Here is an 18,298-nt window from a genome sequence, read left to right on the forward strand (position 1 = left end):
GAAATTGCATACTATCAACAATAAAAACACAATAATAAAAGCTTTCAGAGGAAAAAAATCAGATTACCTCAATGGGATGCCAGACTGAGAGCACACTTCTCAGCAGCTGCTATAGAGGTCAGAAGAAAATGGAGAAATATCTTCAAAAAGCTGAGAAAAAATAACTGTCTAGAATTTTACATGTGGCCAAACTATCATTTAAGAATGAAGAAAAAATATTCTTTAGACATATAAAGGCTAAGAAAACTTATCACCTATTGATGAGTTATTACAAACTATAGTTCATCAAGAAGAAAAGTGGACACAGAGGCAACCCATGGGCTACAAGAAACAATTAGCAGAGAAGTTGATAAAAATGTTAACTATTAATCATTTAAAAGGTTATTTCTGAGTGTTTATAAATGTGTAAAGCTGAAAACTTTAAAAGGAATAAGATGAATAAAGGAATGTTCAGATTATCATTAAAGCATGCTAAGAATTTGATAAAGATAGGAGGAAAAAATACCAAATAATTCTAGACTTTATTGGCAACATTTAATTAAATATGTTCCTTAAAAACTTAATAGTATACACCAAAAACTGTGAAAAATAGAAATATCTATACAATTCAAAAAGCTGAAGAAACAGAAAATAATAAAAACGAACATCTAACTGAAGGCAGACACATGACAAGAAAAACAGAAAAGAATAAAAACAAAAAGGTAGAAATAAGTTCAAATGTGTCAGCAATAAATATAAATTGATTAAAACTACCTACCAAAAGCAGAGGTTATCAAAATGAATTAAAAAAAAATATGATAAATGTGGCTTATAACAGACCTAAAACAAAAACAATAAAGAATAAGGAACAAAAGAAATATGTAACATACAGATCACCTATTAGGAAAAGGGAGGGGGGGGGGGCTTGCTTTTTCTTTGTTATGGCTTTCCACAATTTTGAGAAGTATCTGGTAATTAAACCCAAAGATTGTTAGCTCCTCTGATTCAAACAGCCCCTCTTTTCAAATAGCAAGACAAGATAAGCTACTTTCAAGGCTACATGCTTGCAAATACCTCCTCCCTGCTGTTTTTACAACTCAGGGATAATTAGTACAAACTTCCCTTTCCCACTGCACTTCAAACAAGCCTCTTTGGAAAGCCTCATAACTTTTGCTCTAAGCATGTTTTACAGGCTTGGAAAAATACTGCTATGACACCTCCCTAGAACATCTGTAAGGGCTGCCTCCTGAAGAACAAATAAAACAAACCACAAGCTCCCCCTAATATCTGCTCAATTTCAGGTCCCAAATTCTCCTTCCATCCTTCCTTCCTTGTTGCTTAGCAATAGTCAGGGCTTAAAAAAGGAGGCTGCCCTTTGTTTTCTTGCCCTTGTACTAATTAACAATGCACTGGCCCTTTCCCCTTTGGGGAAAGTAAAATCAACTCCCTCTCTCTTACTATCTCTTCTCTCAGTTGGGAGTTCTTTCACAGCCCATATCACCAGCCAAAACCCTAACACACACCCCTCACACACACACCAAAAAACAGTTGGTACAACATTATTAATAGGCATACTCAACAGAAGAACATGAAGATAAATCTAAAATACTAAGAAAACAAATATACCCTGAAAGTTCACTGTACAGAAACTACTTCATTGCACACCAAAATTTTCACAGAGGTGGTTATAATACCTTAGTTAAAATAGTTCAGAACCACCAATATATACTGTATTGATGAAATAAACTCATCTGTTAGATAATATTTAGTGAACACCCTAAAAGAAAAGGTGCTTGGTCTGACTCCAAAGAGATTTTTTTTTTAATGAACAAATATTTATTGAAAACGCATTAGTGCACTGAAGATAAAGAATTGAAGGGTGGGGGAGGAGTTAAGATTTCTGGCCTCAAGAAGCTTATTTACTTTCTAGTGAAAAGTTAATTGGAAATTACAATAAGATTAGGTGAACTCAGAATGCTATGGGTATATTCAGAATGGGCATCTATTTCAATTTTTGGAAGGTAAAGGACATCTAATCTGAGCCTTAAAAGATGAAGGGGAGATAATGAAGTAAATGGGCAGTAATCCAGGCAGAAGGCACAACATATCCAAAGTCCTGGAGGCAAAAGAAAACAGAGAACTTTGGAGGGTCTTCCTAACAGTACCTGAGAAGGGTTGAGATATTAGGATGGTCAGGCAAGTAGGAATCAGCTAAAAGAAGACTGTTAGTTACATGTTATACAAAGAAAGCTACAGCAACAGATTATACATTCTTACTTCTTTATAAGACAGATGTTTTAGTAGTTAAAATAGACTGTACTTCAAAAGGAAAAGATCACACCTTTATGTTTCTGCTGTAACCATGGAAAAAAACTGAACCAGGCAACCTAGCAATTAAATACTTCTTCTAGAGACCTAGAAAAAGAGAAAATGTTTTATCACTTGAGCTCACCTATTCCATATTCTAAATATCCTTTAAGAATCACCCATAAACTCTACTTCAGCCATAGATCAACCTAAATGATTTTGTTCCTGTTCCTGAATTCTTATAGTTGTAATTTATTTGCAATGAATCAGAAATTGCATTATAAAATGTTATGTTGCTATTATTAATTACTTTTTAAAAAAATTAGGTTTCCCTCTACTAGCAGACTATGGGCATCTTCACAATAGGAACAGGACACATCTTAAGTATTTTATAGTCTACCTAATTCCCCAGGCTAGTACCTTACAGATAATGAGTTTGAGATTAAAACACTTTAGAAAAAAAAATTACAATAATTTCACACATCCTCATTTCCTCAGAAGGTATACAGCAAACTGTCGCATTTAAAACAGCATCTTATTATGTAAGAGCACAGTACTCTTAATTTATCATGAAACTAAGGTTCAATCTACCAATTAACCAAACATAATGTAAATGCCAAAAGAAAATTCTGAGATCCAATAATGAGCCAGGAAGATTCCAAATATACTCAGTGCAGCCTTGCCCCACAATTTCGCACTATAATTAGAAAAGCTGCAAAGCAGAGTAGTTACAAGGAACTCTTCCAACTCAGACACGTTTGAGTCTAAGCTCTTGACCAAGTTACATAATCTCTCTGACTCTCAAAAAAGTTTTGAATGTGCAGCTATGTTAAAAACAAAATCACAGAACTGGAAATGTTATGTTAACTCTTCACACACATTTTCAAATAATACTTTGCAACATCATTCCATGAAAATGTTAGGTGTGTTATTAATAACCATCAAAAACCAAGACTCATTCTACCTCCCTAGTCCATACCCTATTATTTCAAACAGATCAGTCAACAAATATTCATGTACAAGACATTATACTAAGCACAGGGTATAAATACAACAGTAAGATATGGTTCTGTCCATAAGTTAATAGTCGAGAGAAGATGAGAAGCTAGGACAGAGCACCATGGTCGGTGTGAGGCGACAGGCGGTTCCTCAGCAGCCATGTTGATGGCTGACTGGTTGCAGAAAGAGATGACAGCCTTGCAGTGTCCCTGTGCCAACTCTTCCTGGTGCAGATGAGGTGGAGCGGGCCCGGAGCAAGAGTGCGGGCCCCAGGAGGGGCCAGAGCAGAGGCCCGCCCGGGGGCCGCTCCCCAGCACCGAAGCCAGCGTCATCATCCTGTTCCTTTGTCCCGATGGGTAGCTGCCAGAGCTGAGGAACGGAGTATAAAGAGGCTTCCCTTTCTCTTTAAACAGTCTGGGTAGGAAGTAGAGTTTTGATGAAACACAGTTCATGGTGGTGTTTATGTTATTAATGAAACACATCCTGTGGTTTTTATAAAATAACTTTGTTCTGACAAAAATTAAGAATAAAAGTCTTCATTTAAAAGATGTGTGTGGTAGCCCTAGCCAGTGTGGCTCAGTTGGTTGGAGTATCATTCCTTGCACTGAAGGGTCACCTGTTTGATTCTGGTCAGGGTACAAACCCAGGTTTTGGGTCCAATCCTAATTGGGGTGTATATGGGAGGCAATCGATCGATGTTTCTCTCTCACCTCAATGTTTCTCTCCCACTTCCTCTCTCTAAAATCAATAAAACAAAAAAAAAATCCTTGAGTGAAGATTAAAAAAAAAAAGATGTGTGTAGTAGTTGTGGCAGGGGCGAGTTAGTTTTTATCTGTAAAACCAAGTAAATCAAACCTACTTTAATGTTCATTAAAGAAAAAAAATACTTTTGTGCTATGTTGAACCATCATGACAACCATGATTAGAGACAAAAGTAACTCAACTGTTTATTCAACAAATATTTACTAATTGCTCTTACGTGTAAGACATTGTATAAGACACTTCAGTAAAAAATAGACCTGCTTCAGGAAGTCCCTAATCAGAGGAAAGAAGAGTAAAAACAAACAAGCAGCAATGCCAATTCCACCCAATCAGTGCCTACAGCAATGTGGGAAGCTAGAGGAGCAGCCCCCAGTAAGCAAGTCTGCCAACTCTTCTCATTTAATCAGACACAAGATACTATTTGCATGGCCCAAGACCCCAGGCAATCTGGCTCCTAGGCCATCTGAGGTTCTGCCTAGAGGGCTGAGGGCATGAGTAGCAGTTTGAGAAGGAAATGGCTAGGTAAAGTGATAACTCCCTTACACTCTCCTGACCTCTTATATTTTAGTAGAGGCCCGGGTACATGAAATTCGTGCGGGGGGGGGGGGGGGGGGGCGGGGCGGTGAGGGGCGTGTCAAGGAGGCCCTCAGCCCGGCCTGCGCCCTCTCTCAATCTGGGACTGCTGGCTCCTAACCACTCACCTGCCTACCTGATCGCCCCTAACCACTCTGCCTGCCTGATGGCCCCAACTGCTTGCCTGCCTGCCTGATGGCCCCTAACCACTCTGCCTACCTGCCTGATCACCCCTAACCACTCGACTGCCTGCCAGATCACCCCTAATTGCTTGCCTGCCTGCCTGATCGCCCCTTACTGCCTCTGCCTCGGCCCCCACTGCTGTGGCTTCGTCTGGTATGACGACTGGAAGGTTGTTTGGCTGTCCGGTGTAATTAGTGTTTTACGCTTTTATTATTATAGATTGCACTGTTCATTACAGGTACCTGACCTACGTGGTGAATGGTTATTGTACTGGATGATGCAGACAAGAACATTTCCATCACCACTAAAAGTTCTGCTGAATAATACTGTAACCCAAAATTCCATTCACCAATTCTAAAATAACGACATAACAGAAATACTAACAGGAGTAAAAAAGCAGTGATGGAATACTATTTACTAACAAAAGAAATGAACTGTTGATACATACTACAATATGAAAGCACCTTAAAATCATGCTAAATGGAAGAAGTCAGTCACAAAAGACTATATCTCTCTCTCTCTCTATTTATCTATATGTCTGTCTATCTATCTATCTATCTATCTATCTATCTATCTATCTATCTATCTATCGTAGTATATATAGATTCTATTTACATATGTCCCGAAAGCAAAACTTTAGAGACAAAAAGCAGCTCTGGGTTAAGTCTAGTGATGTAGGAAAAGGGACTGCAACCAGGCAATACGTATCTTTTGAGGTGATGGAAATATTCTAAAACTGTATTGTGATGATGGTTGCAAAACTCTATAGATTTACTAAAAGTCATTAAATTGTGCACTTAAAAAAGGTAAATGTCATGTTGTGTAAATTATACCTCAATAAAGCTGTGTTAAAATAGAAGTATACTGAAAAAATTGATATTTGGGAAATAACCATTTCAAAAAATTTCCATTTTAGCACCACAAACACATTTATAAAAACACCCCAAATAAATAAAAATCAAAGCCTCTTCTAGCAGCAGATGTCAGATACCCATACAACTTCTAGTGGTACCGAGTGATAACACTTCAGTGACAAACTCCTTCAAGACAGCTTTACTTCTGAAGTTTTACACACTATATTATAGTTTACAACGAACACAACACTACCTAAACATTCCCAGTCCCATGTCAGAAGGAATAGCCACATAAATGACGGAAGAGAGGTAACAGTGAGAGCAGCAGCAGCGACCAGCACTGAAGAAGCACACTCCGTGTGTTCCAGACACCACGTGGCCAAGTTCTCCATGTAATTGTCTCAGCCTGGCTCTGTGCCAGTGTTTCATAAGATGCTCTTAAATATCTCAAGAAAGAAAATAATGTTTTTCATCCACTCAAAAATTCTCTCACCAAAGGGGCAACAAGGACATTTTCTTTTTTTAAAAAATTTTTTAACAAAATTGACCTTTAATTAAACCGAAAATGTCAGAAGCACACTTTCCACCCCAATAACAAACTTGTGGGATTACATACAGCTCAACTCACCTTTCAAGAGATGCTGTGTTACCTACCACTTCTGAAGTGTTATCTCTACTAATTTTATGATGCATATTCTTTACTTAATCCTCAGATGGAAATGAATTATTCTAACACTCATTCTAAAACTACTTTTCAAACAGTCATTAGAGCAACAAAGATGGGAATAATTTATATGCTATATTATTTGCATGTTTTTGTGACTTAAAAAAACAAGAAAATGAAATTAAGTTATTAGAGAATTCTAAAGCCAGGAATATACCTTACATCTCATCTAGTTCAATTCATTCCCAGATATTTCATGGCAGAGTGGGAACCCCAGAAGACAAACCACGATTTCTAGGCCAGCATTCTTTTCACTGCACACTATTGCCTTGCCTTAAAACACACACACGACTTTAGTAATAGTAGCTGTGAATAACAGTCTCAGATTTTCAAGAAAATTTAAAGACTGAACTGCTATCCATTAAAAGTCACCACATTAACCTTCTCTTCAAAACAAATCAGATTCATAATTAGATACAACACTTCCTTTTCATGAAAAAAATTTCAATCCTCTTAACATTTAAAGGTCTAAACTCATTGTTTTAAACAATGGTGATCATACATTAATAAGAACTCAAGATAAATTTTAAACACATAGCTATTAAGAGAAAAAGGTATGTAAAAAGTTTGCTGCCAGAAAATAAATGATTTGAATACAGAATGACTGAACCAAGTTATTATAAATTATCAAGTTCTAAACATACTTAGACATATACAATCATACCCATGTGTACAGCACATAAATGTTAAAAGCAAATTATGCTCAATTAAATCACAAAGGCGATGAACTTAAAAAAGAAGCCAGTGAATTATTGAGAACCAAGGATTAATATTGCTCTCAATTATTTGTAGTGTATTAGCAAAGAAACATTCCTCCTCAGTTAACAGGACATGGAATTTTAAGAGCAATCTCCTTGAAAATGTGCTCCATGGGCTTAAAGTACATCTTGGCTTGTCCTATCTAAAATCGCACATTGTAATCAAAAGGAAAAAAGAACAGAATGATGAGACAATTTGGCTCTTGGCTCTTCATCATACTCTCCATATAATGGTTGTGAATAACTTATCAGATCACCAGTGAGCTAGAAGTCTGAGAGATAAATGTGGTCAAAAGAATCCTCTTATCTACTTGCCTATCAGTTCTCAAAGTGTGAAAAAATTTAATCTTTTATAGTAACCCTGAAAGGCTGTTCTTGTCTCAATTACTATTTAATGATACCAACACTCTATCATACTGAACATGGAAATAGCCAAAGCTCTGCAATTTATCAGGAAAAGGAAATTTAAAAATAGATTCCAAGTAATTACATTTTTTTTTATAAAGATGAAACTTTCTTAGATACTGATAACAATTTTAAATGATGGCAACAGCCATGCAGAGCCAAATACTCAATGTTCTTCCTATTGAAGCACTGGCTGTTTCAATTATACGACATGTCTTTCTCAAATTCTAGAAACAAATTTATAATGTGGAAACTAAAAGTTAAGTATAAGGACTAAAACTTGGGAGGAAAAAAACCTTAAAATATTTTACCATTCTCAGCTTATGGAAGGTTATAGGCTGAACCCAGAAAACTTCTGCTACACTAACATGGAAAAATTTTGTTTAAACAAACTTAACTAGAAGAGGAACCCAATTTACTGCATTTACCATGTACTATGTAATACAACTGATTTTTTAAAATTGTTTTATTGCTTAAAGTATTACAAAGAGTATTATATATGTCTCCCTTTTTTTTCTCCCCTGGACCCTCCCCTAGCCTCCCATGCCCCCCAGTGTCTTGTGTCCATTGGTTATGCTCGTATGCATGCATACAAGTCCTTTGGTTAATCTCTTACCCCCCCACCCCCCAACCTTCCCCAGCCTTCCCGCTGTAGTTTGACAGTCTGTTCGATGTTGCTCTGCCTCTGATTTTTAAAAATAATCAAATAACACAAGACAGTAGTAATGTACTTGCTCACCTTCCTTTTTCAGCCATTTCACAATGTTCCCTTCTTCCATTGTCGGAGACAGGGATGGCATTAGTATCTTAATAGGATCAGCTAAAATTGAAAAAAGGAAAGATTAGCCACAAACATACAATGCACCTTACAAAGCATCAATAGAAAGTTCAAGTAAATTAATATCAAATTCAATTTGAGAAAGAAAATATTCCAAAGTTGAAAAGACTCCCACCTGGTCAAACTAAGTATCCAGGAAATAGTATAGAAACATGAAATTCTCAACTTTTTAAAAATAAATTTTTTTGAATTATTTTCAACTCCTTTCTCATAGTTCCCCAGTACTCTGTGCATATTTTTAAGCCAGATGTTTATAAGATTAAAAAATAGAAAAGTTGATTTATGTTTCATTTTCTCCATCCCTTTTTGTTGATGCAAAAAAATATTTACAAATAAAATGATCAAAGAGAAAGATAAGAAGAAGTATCTAGGGTTCTGATAACCTACAAAAAATAATCAAGATTAGACTTTAACAAACTAGTTGTGTTTTTATTTTCCTCTAATATTATATTATTCAAGAATCAAAGGTTCTTGCTAGTATATGTGAAAGGAAAGGTATGCTTTGTCAAGCTTGACCAGGCAAGTGAACCTAAGTGGTTAGTTAAATTAACCTCAGATTGTGTTCCATACCACCATTCAACTGGGGATACAAAAAGGTAGACTCAAACCAGGGTGACCTCTCAATGAAGCACAGCTTTTCCTTAGATATCAGAAAAGGAGATGCCCTATATATTTGCCCAGATGTGCTTCCCAATAGTCACCCACTAAACAGGACCATGTTCATAGAGCACACAGCTGCAAGATCACAATTTATATAAAGTTTATACTAATAAAATTGTTAACAGCATGCTCCAGCTCTAGCAGTAGCCATGGTAACAAATTATAGTCCATGAAATCTTTCATAGAACCTATTCTCTCCTCAGATTATTCAGCAATCAAAACACAACTGCGTATCTACCATATTTCAAATGTGGAATATTTTACCGCTAATATTAAATGAAGTTAATTATTTTCTTTGGGAAACTGAAGGAATTTTACTATAATTTCAAATGAAGAGTTCCAACAGCTTCATGATAAAGGAATTCCTCTGAAGCATTTGGAAGGAAGCTTCTGTCCTTGTCCCTTTTCACCCCTTCCTCTCTAAAGGTCTGGGAAAAAGACCTGAGTGAATACTTGCCTTTGTCTTTTCCTCATTTTCTTTTAAGAACTGCCTACTTGGAGGGGTACCGCTAGGTACATATATCACCTTTTTCACTTTTTACATGAAATGAAAATGTTTACATGGCGTAATGAAAAACAAACAAGCACATTTGCCTACAGAATGTCCAGCCAGCCTAAGCCTGAGCATTTAATTTTTGAGAATCAGGTTTTGAAAATGAAAACCAATATAAATAAACCTACAATCTAATAGCACCATGATAAGAGGCCAGCCTCTCCTTGAAAGAGACAGCTTAAAACAAATCCCAGTTTGTTGCTTCTAAGAAAAAGGTCAAGGCTGGCATTATGAGAGAATATTTCATAGGCACATACATATTAAATTTATATCAAATAGAGTTCCACTTCAAAGAAGCAAAATAAATGGACCTCATTGCTTCTGAGTCCAGATTCTAATTTATGACAAACACTAAATCAATTTTCTCAAAACAAAGTCTGTCTTCAATATTTTTACATCTTGGTTCTAGCTGCCGTGATACAATTCATATTTGTTTTATGATTTTTTCTGCCATTATAATCTCTCACCTAACAGACCTTCACATTTCCATTATTCCTGACATTAAGGACTATATTATAAAACTTCTGCATTTATTATTGTTTTCAAAATTACCACATCAAAAGCCACAAAATTGTTCATATTTTAAAATAAAAAGAATATAATCATTCCTAATACAGCCAGCCTTCATGGATGAATTGAAATTGCTTCTCTGAATAATAACGATAAAATATAAAAATTGTGTAATAAATCACTATCCTTATTCTGAAATGAAGGTGACAAAAAACAAAGACAGACATTTTAGACATCTCCATTATTCAGTAATATCTTTTGATTGATCATACTGGCTTACTATGGAAAGTAAAATGTGCAATGTATTTACTTTTTTAAAAATTCTTTATTGTTTAAACTATTATATATGTCTCCTTTTTTCCTCCATTTGTATTTTCTGATTAATCTAACTAATCTATCCTCAAACTGTCATGTTGGAAAATAATTTCAAACATAAGCATTAATTTATCAATAATGGTACATATTTCATTCTAATATATATCCTCTTTCAACTGGAACATTATACACATCTTTTTCAAATGTATTTTTCCAGTGGAAAAGTAATTATACAAGCATAATATCGGCTTTGAGTGACAGAGCTGCACATAATTAATATCCGCCCTTTATGGTTGCCATAAATTCCAGAGATAGTATGTGGGCTTTTCTAGGCCTCTCAGAATTTTAACCTATACCTAATATTGTTTAATCTCAATAGAAATCAAATATAGCTTCCCTTTTCATCCCAGTAAGCAGTACATTCTACCCTTCTCCTGTCAAATTGAGGAGGCCTTGAAATGTGCACCAAGTTATATTTCCTATGAAAAACTGGGCACACTCTTGGGTAAGAATAAAGGAAGTGTGGTCTCCCCCCCTCCTGCTGGTCATTCAGGCTATTTCAATTAGTAAAAACGCCACAATTAACTTTAAAAAATACCCCCAATTTTTTGTTAGAATTTAATCCCTTTGAAGTCATTTTAGTGGTCTATTCCTTTCTATCAAGCTAACAAACTACACTAATGGCTAATAAAGTCTGTCCTTCTGTAGCAATTTAAAAAATATTCAAAGTAACTACAGTAATGCACATTTTCAGACTATATGTAAATTAAATATATATTATGATTTGATTTTTAATTTTTAAAAATATATTTTCGTTGATTTTTAGAGAGAGAAGGGAGAGGGAGAGAAACATTAATTGGCTGTCTCCTGCACGCCCCCTACTGGGGATTGAGCCCACAACCCGGGCATGCAACCGGCGACTCGGTTCTTGGGTCAACAACTACTGAGCCACACCAGCAGGGCTATATGCTGATTTTAAAAGTAGAGTCTCCGAAGTCATTCAAACTGTCTTAATCTTTTTTCTTTTTCATCAAATGAATGACACAAAAAATTAAACTGTTTTGCTTAGCATATTGCTGCTTTACCTGCTACATCAGGCACACAAGCAATCTTTCAATCACTGAATTGTATAGCAGCTCTCTAAGCAATTCTTACATTTCTTCAAATTTGCTCTTCCAATCTTTCTACAGCATAATTCTGCCTTCCACATCAAATACAGTACACGGATAAAATTCTAGTTTCTTATTCCTTAAAGTATTTATTTTGCCCTAAGAGCAAAACACTTCTACTTCAAGGCAAAATCAATTACGTGTATATCAAAGCTTTAAATTGATGATCTAGATCAGTTCTAAAAGTTCTCCAGACTAAAAAAAAAAAAAAGGAAAAAAGATAATATACGCATACAAATGCAGATCAAATTGCTTTATGGCTAACATGAAGCAGATCTTAGCTCCATTATGCTGACTAGAGTAATTAAGGAAGTCAGCAGTTTATACAGGGTACAGCTCGAGAGTTATTCTGGCCCGTTTATACCACTAGAATCCAAACACAAAAATCATGAAATGCAGATAGACCAATGAAGAAGGAAATTACCCAGTACTTTCTTAGTATGGCTCCCTGTTCCTAACATTAATTTGCTTCTCTAATAGGGAGAGATACTGCTCATTTAATTACCTCTCTTTTCAAGGCAAGAACTCATTAAGTTTAATTGAACCTTTAAAACTTCCATACAAAGAAAACAATTCTGCCACCTGCAGGCTGAATAAAATAAAGCAGAACGGAGTATAGGGGTAATAAAAACACATTGAAAATATCAATGGATGACAATAGAAAATGCATGCATAACAGTCTGTATGAAAATAGCATTTATAAGTCTTGGCATGGTACAAAAACATGTAAGAGATGCCCCAAACAGTATATATGGCATAATCTAATTTCTACTACCTGCTCAGCTTGTACAAAAAGACTGAAAGGATATACTCCAAAATGACAATAATAGATATATCTAGATGGTGATATTATTCTAAGTCAGTGGTTCTCAACCTTCCTAATGCCGCGACCCTTTAATACAGTTCCTCATGTTGTGGTGACACCCAATTTCATTGTTACAGATTGAACATAATTAAAGCATAGTGATTAATCACAAAAACAGTATGTAATTATATATGTCTTTTCCAATGGTCTTAGGCGGCCCCTGTGAAAGGGTCGTTCGACCACCAAAAGGGTCGCGACCCACAGGTTGAGAATCACTGTTCTAAGTGGTTTTCATTACCTTTGTTTTTTATAGCCTACACTAGAGGCCTGGTGCACGAATGCATGCACTAGTGGGGTCCCTTGGCCTGGCCTGTGGGAACCGGCCCAAACCGGCTCTCCAACATCCCCTGAGGGGTCCTGGACTACGAGAGGGTGCAGGCCAGGTTGAGGGACCCCCACTGGTGCATGATTGGGGCCGGAGAGGTTGGCCAGCCGGGGAGGGACTGTGGGAGGGCTCCAGGCGTGTCCAGCCTGTCTAGCTCAGTTCCAATAGGCCGGGCCCCAGCAGCAAGCTAACCTACCGGTTGGAGTGTCTGCCCCCTGGTGGTCAGTGCACATCATAGCAAGCGGTTGAGCAGCCTTAGCATATCATTAGCCTATTACGCTTTGGTTGAATGGCCGATTGGACACTTAGAATATTAGGCTTTTATTATATAGGATGTTAACTTTCTACAATAAATTTACCTAATTTCACTTTCTCCCCAAACTTATCTAACATCTAAAAAAAAGTTTACTTTTGTTTTTGTTATTTTTAAACACAAACCCACAAGGTCAGGGAGAAAAGAAGGGGCGTCTCTCAACTACTGACTAGCCTAGATTTGCTTTGCTTAGATGATCATACTTAGCCATTACTTACCCTAGAAACAATTAAAATTAAGAAGCACTTCACTACTGTTGTACTTTAATTTACCTGTCATAGTAACAGACATGCCAATCAGTGATTCCCAACTCATACTTCCTTTTTAAAAAGAAAATGTCCAAACCACAGCCTTTGAAAGAATCTGCTCTATGTGCTCTGGTACGATTAGCCTACATTGGGTCAACAGCTTCACTCCAGGGAATCTGGAATTAGATCAAAGAGGTAGTGCCCACTTAAACTAAACTGAAAGAGCGTGCGGCATAGGGCCTGAATCAGCATTAAGGCAAGACAAGCTGACATTATAAAGAAAGGAAAGCCATGAGTAAACAGATTCGCAAGTTTACGAAGAAAAACAAAGTAAATCAAAGAAAGAGAGAAAGACGGACATTGGGAACCATAGAAGAAATGGATGAAATCATCATAGTTCCCCCATGGCCCAGCAGCACTTCATATATGTGCTACCATATCCTTATAATAAATCTTATTTTTACTTCAGCTATTCTGTTTGTTGCCACATTTATTCAAAGAACAGTATCAGTCTTATCAGTATTAGCATAGAAGCACTTAATAAGGATCAGGCCTAAAATGGTATTCATGCTTTGGCAGAAATACTGTACCATTAACTCTTATCAAAGAATCTGCCTGTCACGGAACTGCTATCAAAAACTCAGATGCCGCCCTAACTGGTTTGGCTCAGTGGATAGAGTGTCGGCCTGCAGACTGAAGGGTCCCAGGTTCGATTCCGGTCAAGGGCATGTACCTTGGTTGCTGGCACATCCCTAGTAGGGGGTGTGCAGGAGGCAGCTGATCGATGTTTCTCTCTCATTGATGTTTCTAATTTTCTATCCCTCTCCCTTCCTCTCTGTAAAAAAAAAAAAAAAAAAAAAAAAAAAAAAATATATATATATATATATATATATATATATATATATTAAAAAACACACAAAAAAACTCAGATGCTTACAGGGCAGTGGTCGGCAAACTCATTAGTCAACAGAGCCAAATGTCAACAGTACAATTGAAATTTCTTTTGAGAGCCAAATTTTTTAAACTTACACTATATAGGTAGGTACACTGTTGTTAATTTAATTAGGGTACTCCTAAAGCTTAGGAAGAGCCACACTCAAGGGGCCAAAGAGCCGCATGTGGCTCGCGAGCCGAAGTTTGCCAACCACGGCTACAGGGAATAATCAGGTGAAAGAAATGGGCTAGCAACATCTAATGCTTTTTTCTTTAGATCTAGACATGCTTTATGTTTATATTAAATCTGTAAAAACTCTCTTCCCTTCTATACACACAGTATCTGTCCTCTGCTACTTTTCCTGGTCTACCTTTTGTCTTCTGCTTTCTACAACAGATAAAGATACAAGAAAGAAATGACAACTAGAGGTGATGACATATACCAAGGCACATACAGCCTTGCTGGCTGGGAAGTAATAGTGGAAGGTGGTAAACTAGAAAGTAATTTACTACCTAAAGAGAACAATCGTTACTCAGTTTTAACTAACTGTCACCATATAGACCAGTGATGGTGAACCTTTTGAGCTCGGCATGTCAGCATTTTGAAAAACCCTGGTGCCATGCCACATATAGAAATTTTTTGATATTTGCAAACATAGTAAAACAAAGACTTATATTTTTGATATTTATTTTATATATTTAAATGCCATTTAACAAAGAAAAATCAACCAAAAAAAAAAATGAGTTCGCGTGTCACCTCTGACACGCGTGTCATAGGTTTGCCATCACTGATATAGACCCTAAATTTAAATTTTCAAGAAAAGACAAAAATCTAGATTTTTACATAAAAATTTTTTATTTTATCTATCTATCTATCTGGGATTAATCCTCGCCCAAGGATGTTTTTTCTGCCATTGATTTTTAGAAAGGGTGGAAGGGAGGGAAGAGACAGAGAGAGAGAAACATCCATGTGAGAGAGACACATGGATTGGTTGCCTCCCACACCCGTCCTGACCAGGGGCTGGGAACCAACCCCTGCAATCAAGGTACATGATGCCCTTGACTGGAATCGAACCCTCAACCCTTCAGTCTGAGGGCGACTCTCTAACCACTGAGAAACCAGCGAGGGCAAAGTTTCTAGTTTGTAAATGTTGTCAATAAATTTAATTTTCTCCTAAAATGATATAGGTCAGTTCATTGGCTGCCAATTTGCAATCATAGTGTGGAGCTCTGTATTCTTTTATAACTTTTCAGATTTTTAGTTTCCCTAGATGTTTATTTAACACCCAAAATACGCAAGGCCTGTAGCTATATATTAGGCAAAAGCACTACAAAGGTTGAGCCTCATTCATTTTTCTCCTCACGTTATTTTAAATTTAACATGTATTCCTCAGGAAGAACTTAAAACCAATATTAACATCTTAGTTATTAATTAAATTCAAAATCATGCCATTCAGTCTAAAAGGGCAGCGATGGAAGCTCTTCAAAATTAACTGCCTAGACTAGTTTGAAAACCTGTTTACAGATGCTATGTCACGTATGTAAATACACATCTGGCATCTGGGCCTTTGCATCTGCTGTGCTTTTAGCCTGGGAGGGCTGCCACCTTTAGGAAGCCTTATGTTCTCCCTTACTATCCTCAACTTACCTCTCAGAGCTCACTACACACACTATTGAAATCATACCATTATTCTTTACTTCCCCAAGAAGACTATACCCACCTTAAGAATAAGGCCTGTAACAGAAGTTAGGGCTGCAGCTCCAGGAGCATGGCAAAACAAAAGCATGCAGGTGAAAAGGTAGGAGACAAATTTTGGCTCAGTATTAGAGGGAAAAAAAAAGAAAATCCAAAACTTCAAATAACTTGGAGCTACCCAACAACACAATCAGCTTCTGTGGTGGGCAGAACAACGTCCACAGCCCCCCTTCACTGCCACCCCATGAAAGATGGCCAGGTCCTAACAACCAGAACCTGTGAATATGTTACGTTACACAGCAAGGGCGAGTTAAGGTTGCGAGTTAAGGTTTAAGAAGGAGCTAAAGTTGCTCAACAGCTGACCTTGACACCGGAAAGCATCCTATATTACCCACGCGGGCCCAATGTAACCACAAGGGTCTTTATATGTGCAACAGGGCGGCCTAGGAAAAGAATACAGCTTCCTTGGGGTGCAGCGTCCTGTTCCTTACAGAGGATGCTCAAGCAGAGGTAGTGTTCACCGGGTGGGGGGTAGGGGGAGGGTCAAATGTCACCACACATCAGATAAGGATCGCCTAAGTGAGTTTCTGAAGGCATGCGTCCTTCAGCTGGGCTCAAGGAACACCTCTGAACCTGCATGAACACAGGCCCCTTTCTCTGTGGAGACGATCGGGACTAGAGCATCCAAACCATTCTCAAAAGGATCTGTTTTACAGACAAGGTTAAACACACTCTTCCCAGGTTATTTCCAACCCTGGGCTTTTACTAGTCCATGATTTCTCTAAGGCAGTGAGTCCGTCTCAAAGTGTAAGCCCAACAAACACCAACACAAAACATCAAAACTCATCCAACCCCAGACATCTCTCTGGGGGCTGTAGGAAAAGTTCAATAGTTAATAAACTGGGAGGAAAGAAAAGTCTAGACACAGTTAAAAACAAAACAAAACATTGTTCTAAGTACTTTATGAAACATTAATCTGAAGAAACTGAAATAAGTCGTTCCCATCACCAAATCCTTAGAAATCTGAGTGTACTCATCTTACCGTGTCGCTTTGTGTAACTTTTTTTTTTTTTTACCCCCCTGAGCCTAGGGTAGCCCAGAATGTAGGCAAATATCTACTGCACCTAATTTTTTTAGATTAAAATTCATTCTGTGTAGCGCCAGAATGATGACTTTCAAAAAATGTTAGTCCTAGGACCCCGCCCCACCCACGTGTAAAGAAAAAATAATGCCTTATGCATACACGGTTAAGTACCGGAAGAATTGTTAATTATGTCAATCATCATTAATAAATGCGGGTTTCCTATAATAAACTTCATGATCTGATGTCCCCGCCTAATTTTTCACTCTTTCACGCTCACGCTTGGCCGGACCTATGGCCGGGGCGCGGGAGGCGTTTACAAACCAAGTCCTTTGCCGGCGTCGCGCGGAGCAACCCGAGGGCCTAGCAGAGAAGACCTCCCGCTCCACAAGCGCCGCAAGAACGAACGACAGCCCAAAGTGGCTTTTTGAACCTCAGCAACCTCGGCAGCTTTTCCCTGACGGGGACGCCTGACGACCCTAAAGGAACCCGAGCCGCGACTGGGAAGGGGCCTGAGGGAAGGGCGTTTGGGACTTATCTTCGCGCCTTTCCAAAGAAACAAACACCCAAATTCCAAGGCAAGGTCAAGGGAAGCCATACCAACCCGGGGGCCCCAGACAGTCAGGCTCTCCCAGCTCCCAAGGAAGCCCTTCGGGGCATGCACTTACCAGGCGGCCAAGTCAGCTGACCCCCGTCCCGAGAGAAGGCCCAGGGATCAGAGAGCCCGAGTAGGGAACAGAGAGCCCGAGTCCCTCCGCACCCAAATGCAGGCCCTCCAAGGAACAGCCCTTGCCTGACCCAGGCCCAGCGTTCAGCTCCACAGAGAAGCCGAGCGAGCCGCGACCACTCACCCCGCAGCCACTGCGTGCTGTGAAGCCATCTCCAAGCAGCCCCGCCGCCGGCAGGCCACCCAGCAGCCCCCGTAACCAGCCCCAGGCCTCGCCGGGCGCCGAAGCCTAGGAGAGAGCGCAGCATCCGCCGGCCACAGCCTAGCCTCCAGGAGGCCGCCATCTTTCCGGCCTTTTCGCAGGCTCCCCACGGCGCTGCCTGCTCACTCAGTCTCAAGCCCCTCCCAGGCCCCGCCTCTCACCCTTCTAGCCACGCCCCCTAAGTTCCAGTCGCGCCCTTGAGTCTCCGTTAAAGCCTCTTAGCCCCGCCCCCAGCCTCGTTGGCCCCGCCTCCCGGCCAGGCTGCAGCGCCGCAGGCTCCCCAGTCAGCGAGGCCCGCCCCTCGCCTGGTTCGCCCCGC

At 38.7% G+C, this 18,298-nt stretch overlaps 1 protein-coding gene across 3 annotated transcripts in view; it reads right to left on the reverse strand.

Moving 5' to 3' along the window:
• PDHX (pyruvate dehydrogenase complex component X) overlaps positions 1-18,111 on the reverse strand; it is a 57,095-nt gene extending 38,984 nt beyond the window's left edge. For 2 of the 3 annotated variants that reach the window (XR_004970553.1, XM_036326245.1), the window contains exons 1-2: positions 17,902-18,111; positions 8,284-8,364 (exon numbers count right to left, since the gene is read on the reverse strand). Coding sequence is in view for 2 of the 3 variants with exons in the window: in XM_036326245.1 (XP_036182138.1) it covers positions 8,284-8,364; positions 17,902-18,061 (241 nt within the window). In the remaining variant the exon portion in view is untranslated. The remainder of the gene's footprint in view (positions 1-8,283; positions 8,365-17,901) is intronic. The other variant, XM_036326244.1, reaches the window with a different exon arrangement.
• Positions 18,112-18,298: the final 187 nt, after the last annotated feature.

Source organism: Myotis myotis, unplaced genomic scaffold, assembly GCF_014108235.1.
Source record: "Myotis myotis isolate mMyoMyo1 unplaced genomic scaffold, mMyoMyo1.p scaffold_m19_p_10, whole genome shotgun sequence".
Classification (NCBI taxonomy): domain Eukaryota; kingdom Metazoa; phylum Chordata; class Mammalia; order Chiroptera; family Vespertilionidae; genus Myotis; species Myotis myotis.